General features: G+C 39.1%; 2 protein-coding genes across 2 annotated transcripts in view; one reads left to right on the top strand and one right to left on the bottom strand.

Moving 5' to 3' along the window:
* Positions 1-9,389, top strand: part of bckdha (branched chain keto acid dehydrogenase E1 subunit alpha) — a 19,702-nt gene that overhangs the window by 4,919 nt on the left and 5,394 nt on the right. The gene's annotated exons all lie outside the window — the stretch shown is intronic.
* On the bottom strand, positions 809-8,236 carry LOC104941574 (transmembrane protein 87B-like; the record flags this gene model as incomplete). Its single annotated transcript, XM_010766694.1, has 9 exons — positions 8,126-8,236; positions 7,966-8,019; positions 5,369-5,434; positions 4,143-4,278; positions 2,759-2,820; positions 1,924-2,107; positions 1,530-1,629; positions 993-1,086; positions 809-919 (listed from the first exon to the last, which is right to left on the bottom strand). Coding segments are annotated over exons 1-9 (891 nt in total), but the record flags the coding sequence as incomplete, so codon positions are not given.

Below are 9,389 nucleotides of genomic sequence, written 5' to 3' on the forward strand. Positions count from 1 at the left end.
TGACCCACAGCTCCTCCACCCTCATCCCACGGGAGGACAGCACACTCTCTTACGACAACCTCGCACCCCTGCTGATTGTGTGACACCCGCACCAATGGCTTCTGACAGGAATGGGGTATAAATGGCCTCTAAGTCAATCGCTAGGTCACTGTCTTCGGGGGATGTCATCTCTCACACACACACACACACACACACACACACACACACACACACACACACACACACACACACACACACACACACACACACACACGCCAACTAAAGACAAGTAAGTTCTTTGTTTCGGAAAGTAACGTTTCAGTCATGTACAGTACAGCGAGTCATTCCCAATTAATTGTCAAAGGAATAGAAAGTGTGGGTCATGCTTAGGGTTGCAAAGAGGCGGAACATTTCCGGTAAGTTTCCGGTACATTTCCATGGGATGTTAAGCTGGGGAATTTTGGAAATATTCCATATTGGAAACTTTGTGGTGTGGTCCAGTCTTCTAGAAATCATCTGTGCATGTGATGGAGGAATGCACAGTGCCTGTAGGTGGTGTGGTCTCAATAGCCATGCAGTAAGCAGTGTGCTATGTGCATGTGATTGAGGAATGGCATGGATATTCAAGTGTACTTGAATGGCATCTGTTTGTTTTAGTCAAGATTATTAGCATAATCTTGACTAAAACAAACAGATGCCATTCAAGTACACTTGAATATCCATGCCATTCCTCAATCACATGCACATAGCACACTGCTTACTGCATGGCTANGTGTGTGTGTGTGTGTGTGTGTGTGTGTGTGTGTGTGTGTGTGTGTGTGTGTGTGTGTGTGTGTGTGTGTGTACACATGTTAAAGGATATCCACCAGACAATACAGGAGTCAGTGAAGGCCATCACTATTTCACACAACAGTGTAGGTCGGATGTTGTCGCCTCCATCCTGGAGAAATACAGGTTACACATGCGAACACAAAAAAGCACATGCACACACACACACATTTTTTGTGACTTACAGCGTTGACTTTTAGGATCCCCCCAATGATAGAGACGATCAGGTAGAGCATACCGACCGCGACAACTCTGTGGAGCAACGCCCCGAGTCTGGGCCTGGTGATACAAAATACACAATATTAGGTTCAAGTTAATATTATTGCTTTTAACTAACCTAATACAGTTATGTGAAATTCATTGATATAATACATTCGATTAAAGTAATGTTTCTGTGTTTTCAGTGTGCCATTTGTGCCCGATAAAATAATGTAGTATTTTTGTTTATTCAACATGAAGCATCCCCTGCCACGTTGCAATATATGGATAACCTGACCGAGATTAATAATTGATTAATAATTGATTATTAATCATGGGGGGATGTCTCCTTAACTGCCATGTTTAACGTCCGTTAAAATTTGGATGGATTTGGCTCATCGTCATTTTGGATTCTACTACTTGAGTGACACCAATTTTTGAAACTATGTATTCATAGTTCCCTTCATAGCTATCATTTTAAGTGTAGACATTACTTTAGGTGAAATTAAACTCCTTCAGCTTACTTGACGATGCCATATCCCAGACTGGCGATGATCACCAGAATTCTGGCCAGAGTCCTCTTCACGGCGGAGAGCACCACAGCAAACACCACTGCCCCCTGGACTGCAGGAGGACATATCACAACGTGTTAACAATCCAAGCCCTGCGTTACAAATGTTCACTTCAATCACTCCAATGAAACGGTTAATTTCTTCTCCTACAGTGAAAAACTGAAACGTTGACTTTAAAAAAGGCATTATGTCAACAATTTAGGTTAGTTAAAAGCAATAATATCAAGTTAAAGCTAATATTTTTTTAAACGTAATATTATTGCTATCAACTAGCCTAATACAGAGTTTTGAAATCTGTTGACATAATACATTTAATTAAAGTAAACGTTTCTGTTTTTCAGTGTACCTGACAAGCCATTGTATCTGATGTTCTGTAGCTCAGCGTAGTAGACGGCTTTCTCCACCATGCCCAGGAAGATGACTCCTCCGATCCAGAACTGAATCCTGAGCAGATCCCTCCAGTAACACGCCGACAGAATCAACCACAGCACCGCCAGCAGCACGTACACGATACACATCACCATGAGGAACTGGAGAATAACAGGGAGAAAAAACTTCTGACTTGTGGAAAACTTGTGCAAGAAATGCAAATTGACAAAAATAATAGATTTTTAATGGTTTGAACTTTGACCTGCTCGTATATGGAGGTATTAAAGTGTGATTAGCAATGATCATTTTTAACTGTGTGGCCTAACGTCCAAAACAGTGCCTGCATTTTTGTTAAATGCTCCTTTAAGTAAAAAATGTGCAAATGTGTAAGCTATGACCAGAATTTTAATTCCACATTCACAAAATGTCTAAGATTATGATAAGAATGTGAAGAGGTGATGCTAACCATGGCCTATCCTCTCTTGTAACACACATGTTCCTATATAGAGGCAACAGTGAGACACTGTAGCGTCAGCCTGCCGTCAGAATATCAAAAGGTACACCAATCGTAGAGCATAAATCGGGCGATGTTCTTTTCTACGGTGTTACTCCTGTTTGAGAAAAATACACTGACCAGCTATTTTCATACATTTCTGAGACTCGCAAAATAAATGTTCAACAGATTTACATCTTCATTAGGAACCAATGGTCCTGAAGCAGGCCACAAACAGGAAGTGAGAAAATACTGAGAGGCTTACTACACTGTCTGTCTGTCTGTCTGTCTGTCTGTCTGTCTGTCTGTCTGTTCTTACCACCATCATAGGCCACTCAGTTGCTGAAATGTAGTCATGCGACCCCTTCATGCTGATCTCCACTGCAAACACAAACAAAGAGTTCATCAGATCCACAGCTCACTACATTAGTTTAACACTTTACATCAGTGGTTCTCAACTGGTGGGTCGCGACCCACCCGTTTCGAGTGGGTCGCGGATGTGTGAGTGAAGAAAAAAAATTGAAAAAAGAAAATTGAAACTTCTTTTTTTTCTTTTTTGGGGAAAAAGTCAAACTTTTATTTTGAAGGCCCGATTTTCTAACGCTGTACATGCAGTAGGCGTTGGACTGGAAGTACCGGAGACCATAAACGGTTTTGAAAACTTCTGTTGTAGTGATAATCCTCTCAATAAAACATCTTTGCTGATGTCGACCCTTACCCACAATTTAAAGTAATTCACACAGACTCCTCTTTGCTCTTCTCTCTGTGAGGAGCAGCAAGCTGTCAGAACAAAGTGAAAAACAAACAATGGCATAAATTATTATTAATATGTCGAGTAGTAATAGATTTATTTATTTTCTTCTCAGAGTGTACCAGAATGCGTAGTTTATATGTAAGTATTTCTAAAAAATCTCCTGGGGGAGAATCCCCCCAGACCCCCTACTGGGGATGGGTTTTTAGCATGTGTGCCTTTTTATGTTACACAGTTCAGCTTTGATTCCATCATCTCATTAAACCTTTTTTTAAAGCATTCTTTAGTTCATTGAAGGGATATAAGGGATATATGGACTGTACTTCACTTTAATTAATAATGTATGCTGAAAAGCGTATATTACAGCACGATGTTGGGTCGCGATTTATTGACAAAGTAAAAAGTGGGTCCCGAGGCCTTACCAGTTGAGAACCACTGCTTTAGATCAGCTAATCACACCAAAACACACCTTAAAAATGGACGGTTCAACCTAAACAAAAATAATACATGTTTTTTCCTCTAGCCTTTAGTAGTGTTGTCACGGTACCAAAAAACTATGACTTTGATACAAAGCCTGCCTAAAGTACCTCAACACTGACATTATACTACGAAAAAAAACTAAAACAAGAGGATGGAACTTACTTAAAGGCTTAACTAAATGTTTTTAAAATAAAAATACCCACTGAAAATACTAAGACAATAATTATACTCTTAATTAAGATCAGGGATGTCACAATAGCAGAAATTAAGCAGTCAATACCAGTGACATTCCAGGATCCTTAATACAATTATCATTATATATACATAACCCCAATTTGATACTACAGTGAAAAACTAAATAATACATCTCTGTGTGTGTGTGTGTGTGTGTGTGTGTGTGTGTGTGTGTGTGTGTGTGTGTGTGTGTGTGTGTGTGTGTGTGTGTGTGTGTGTGTGTGTGTGTGTCACTGACGCTGTAATTTCCAGGGTTCGAGGGTGTTAGCGGTGTCCGGGGCCCGGGCATTGTCTTTGATTTCTTTGATTTTAAGGATGAACATGTAGGGTCCGTCCTCCCAGGTCTCAGCCACCGCACTGAATTGAGCTGCATCCTGAAAAACAAAGATAGAGGAGTATTCAAAGTTAAATAAAGTTATCGTCTCTTTATGACTGCAGCAGAAAAGATGGAGCTAAGGACGTAGCTTTCCTTTACATGACTTTGGGAGGGAAACATATGAAGTGGGGATGTCTGGGGAAGCTCCCATAAAGAAATGTTAGAGTCAAATATAAAATGTTATGCAAAACTCAAATTATAAAGGTCTTTATCTGAAAGAAAACACAATATTGAGTATAACATGTGACAACCAGGCTTTTGGGTTTGCTAACATATTAAAAAATATAAAAAATCTGTTGCATGCGATTTTGAAATGAAAAGCCTTTGAATTTCCATTGAACTCATAGTTCAAAACAATGAGTTCAATGCTCATGAATTCAGAAGGGAAAACTTCACATTTAAAAAAAATGTTCTTATTCTCCTCACTGTGTCAACACCTTTATATATACAGTCTATGGTCAACACACATGTATTGATTGACTTAAAAGTTCAAATGTGTTTCAACAAGATTTCTTCTAATTTTGAGGGAAATAAAAATAATTAATACTACATAAATACAATTGTGATTTAATCAGAATAAAGTCATACTATATCAGAGAACTAAGTCATAATATAGTGAAAAATGTGTGAATATAAAAAGGCAGAAATCCCGCCATTTTGTGACTTATTGTCCACACTGTGAACATCACCACCTCCGGTAAAGTGAAGCTCACAGCTACGTCCCTCAGCTTTTCGGGGGTAAGTATTATTAAGCAGGGAGACTATTCCAAACAAAAACCTATGAGTAAATGCTAATTCCTTCATCTATGAAATGGAGCCACCTTTGCTATTAACAGCTTAATTCTTAAAATAACGTCAATTGAAATACTACTGGTTGGAAAATGTCCCTTCTGCTCCCCTGGTAGACCCCCACAAATAACATTGCTGGTTAGTGTCCTGTCTCTGCAGGATAAATAATGTTCTGTAACACAAAACCTGGTATCACCCAGCATTAAAACCAGCACGGCACGCTCCCAAGTCACAGGCTTCTCCCACAGGCGGCCTGATAAACAGGTTAACCTCACCCAGCAGGACAGGAGCAGACTAACCTCTTTAGGAGAGACTACAGCCTTTCCTGTGACATTTGAAGCATTCTGCTTCTGTTCTGCAGCAGCCTGAGGAACAAAGAACAATAGGATCAGTGAATTAACTCAAACATGCAACTTTTAAAAGCTCAAAACCTAAAATAAATTTAAAAAAAGGTTTTACGTCACAAAATGCCTTAATCTACATATTATCAGGGAAAGATAATACCCTAATCATTTAAATAGGCTATACAAGTGTTTATACTGAGTAGTTTATTTAGTTTATAAATGTCTCTTTCATAATGTAATTCAACAGGAAAACGTTGAATGTGTTTCGGACAGTCCGAACTTCCACTTTCTTTCAAAGTGTTCATCAAACATACTTTCTCTTTCACTACGTTTCTCTTTATGATATATCTGTTAAATTAATGTTCTACTGGAGTTCTAATGTTGGTTCTGCTACATTTTCTGTTATGTGTTCTACTCTATGAACTTAAATTAACAGCATGAACTGCACAAACTACACGTTCTAATGTTTTTACTGTTCTGCTACAGTAAACATATGTTGTATTTTCTTTACTGAGTATTCTACGTGTTGTTCTGCTGTGTGAGAGAGTTGATGTGCACACCTTCGGTTTTATACGAAAATAAACATTTGGAATGGTCTGTCAAGTTAATAAACATTTTGAACAAAGGCAAGACTAACATTTATACTTTTTGAAAATGAACTAAAAAATGAATTCAAATAAATAATAATAAAAAAACACAGAACAATAAAGTTAAGGTGAGTTATATTTAGCTAATTATTGGAGCTGAAATATTTATTTTCTAATGATTATACTGTGACAATTTCGTTAAATGCCAGTTCAATACAGTGTGCACAAATACTCTTCACTGTTCTAACCATGACTGTGGAATCTGTGGATCTTTATCACCCCCTGGTGGTCAGCACCATATAAATCGTTCATATGTCAATCAGATGGGACATGAGCCAAACTAAACAGTCCAAGTACTTTTCAAACAGATTTTTCACAGTGCAGCCGTCTATGCTAATAAATGAACTGTGACAGGAATGAGGATGTCTGTTTGTGTATTAAACACGTTGCATATTTATTTAAGCGTTAATAGTTCAGGTGCCTGAAGCAGCCTAAAAGGTGCGGCGCCCTCTAAACAAAGACTTCTTTTTAAAACAACGCTGGGGCATAAATATTGAACAAAGCTTTGACTTTATTGAGGTTATAAACTATTAAATTTAATAAAGCTTTGCACCTATGATACGTTGACTGAGCACATCCTGAAAGAGCAATGCGCTAGTAATATTTATTTATTATCTACTTCAAAGTGAAAAAAAGGATAAGGCAGGGTATGCTTAAGGGTGGGGCTACCTTGTGATGGACAGCTGTCAAGAATCTGTCCGATTTGAGTGCACTCCTTCTGTCATAGAACTTTAACCATTTCTCTGTGTTCTCAGTTCAACAGTAAATTGTAGTATTTGAATGGCTAAATATGTATAATTCGCTGCTCTGTTGTACTTAGCTTAACCCTACCATGTCATGTCTGCTTGCAAAATTACAAGATGGAGACTTGCCAAATTTAAGGTTACAAAGCTGTAGTCCAAAAAACAATAGGTGATGTTGTGAAAGCCTAATCCAGCTCCGAATGGCCTTTGTAGCCAAACAGCTACCATGTTGCTAAAGTAGCAGCTAGGTTGCTCACACTATAAAGCTGTGGCCTATTTGGCTTGTGATTGGGTCATGGGGTTTCACTAATGCTCAAACTGTTGTTCCAAATGACAATAAAATCTTTAACTGGCATGTCATGTATCTAGCCTATTTTGGCTTCACTTTTTAACAGTGGGAGGAAGTGGAGATGCGATGCAAGACATTTTGTTTTAGCAAATGCTTACTATTTTTAAACCACCCCATGCAGTGTGACAACAAAAAGTGAAGTTGTAGCAGGGCGGGGGGGAAATAAAAACAAAAATACAGAAATAGGACTAGGACTCTTTCCGGTCAACCAATCAATTAAATTAATAAAATTATGTTTTGTTATTGACATATTTGCTTCTTGGTTTTAGTTGTTTGGTAATAGGACTGTGTTATCTTGCTTTGGTATGTATCGATTATAATGTTGGGCAAATACAGACAATTTAATTTGATGAAAACAAATTGATGAATTAGTTGATTTTGTACCATCTCTATAGGTCACCAAGCTATCCCTCCATCTGTTTATTTAAACTAACCTTTTTATTTTTGACAGATAAATGTTTTATATATTCTTCTGTCTGGCGCCGAAATGTAATTGTATACTTTTGGGATAAATCCTATGCTACAAAGTGAGCGCAGCAAAATACAATCATATCTGACAGACAAAAAGTGTGGAGAGGATCAGATCTGTGAGCAGTTAATATCATAGAATAGGCATGCAGTGTTTGGAAAGGCACTAAAAACACCTGCAGACTCGCGAATGACAAGAAGCAATGATGGATTTCCCCTTTGAGAACATTGCATTTGTATAGTTTGCATTACAACTGCTTAAAGTCCAACACTAGATTTTGATTGTGCTGCGTTTTTCTTGTGCTGCTCCTGTGGAGACGGGTAGGGAGACAGAAAGGGTCTCACCTGCTGAGGGATTTCTTCTAGTCGTGTTTTCGTTCCAAATGTATCAAGGTGAAACTGTGTCATAAAACAAACACACCCATATTAAAACATAGCCCCCACATACACTCACTTGATTATTCATCTGCCATGTGTGTCAATGTATTAAATGTGTGTGTATCACCATATGGTGCTTGCAGGTGATGCCAGGATATTGATGAAAAACATAATATCCATTTCCGCCTCCTCGCTTGACCTCCGTCGACATGAAGTATTTTTCTGCCTTTGACGCCTGGAGACGAACAATCAATCAAACAAATAGGTTGTTAGAGGTGCTATTCAGTCAGTACTGTACAGTATAGTACAGTAGAGTTTAGCAGAGAAGAGTAAAGCAGTGGTTCACAACCTTTTTTGTCTCGTGTATCCCTTGAGCTGATCGCCATTCTATAAGAACCCCCCTCCCCACTCATCTGTGACGATTTGCCAATATTCTTTTTTTTATTAAAAATGTTAACTCACCCTTAATAAAGTTGTCAAGTTAAATGCATTTAAATTTGACATTGACACTTATTAACAGTGAAAAGGAATAATATTAAGACTCATTTCTAGCAGTGTTAACATCTTTTGTTAAGACTAGATCTTTTAATGACACGCTTGCTTGTCTTTCATTAGCTTTGATAGTTCTGGGGGCAGGACACCAGAACTATCAAAATGTATTTAAAAATATTTTTTTGTGTGGAAATATATTGCAATCCCTAATCTTTCTATATACCCCCTGTAATCCCCTCCAGTACCCTAGGGCAGAGTCCTGCACGGGTCTGATTTTCAAGACCCGCTCCCGCCCCGCACCCGCGACGTGCAATACAGAACCCGCCCCGCTACCCGCACATATTGCCAATTAGTTCCGCAACCCCGACCCGACCCGCCGGCACAAGATCCGCAACCCGACCCGAACCCGCATATATATAAGCAGTGAAAACGTGCAATTATTAACACACGCAGTTGCATGTTTGGCTCAAAAAGCCTGGGAGGTTGGTTATTTTCTCCATCTAGGATGACACCAAAAGCCTCCCAGATGTTGGATTTCGCTCTTGAGGAAGAGTTATTGAAAATGCTGTATTCTCCGCTAGAGAGCTTCACCTCAGCCATTCAGAATGTGGCGCGCTCAGCAGCAGATAGATGCGCTGCAGAGGTTATGATTATGCTCGGTCCCGCGGGGGAGAGGTCTGAGGATTTAAACATTAAACTAAATTATTACTATTTAAATATATTTATTATGCAGCACCCGCAACCCGACCCGCATCATCTTTGTTTTACCCAGAACCGAACCCGGAAAAAAGTGAGACCCCTCACTGGTAATCCTGGTCTCCGAGGACGTAGCCCAGCCTCAATAAGCCCCATGGGCCTGCTCCACTGGGGCGTTTTTCCACTAAACGCCCACCATAAAA

This window comes from Notothenia coriiceps, unplaced genomic scaffold (assembly GCF_000735185.1).
Source record: "Notothenia coriiceps isolate Sejong01 unplaced genomic scaffold, NC01 NC01_scaffold00003521, whole genome shotgun sequence".
Taxonomy (NCBI): Eukaryota; Metazoa; Chordata; class Actinopteri; order Perciformes; family Nototheniidae; genus Notothenia; species Notothenia coriiceps.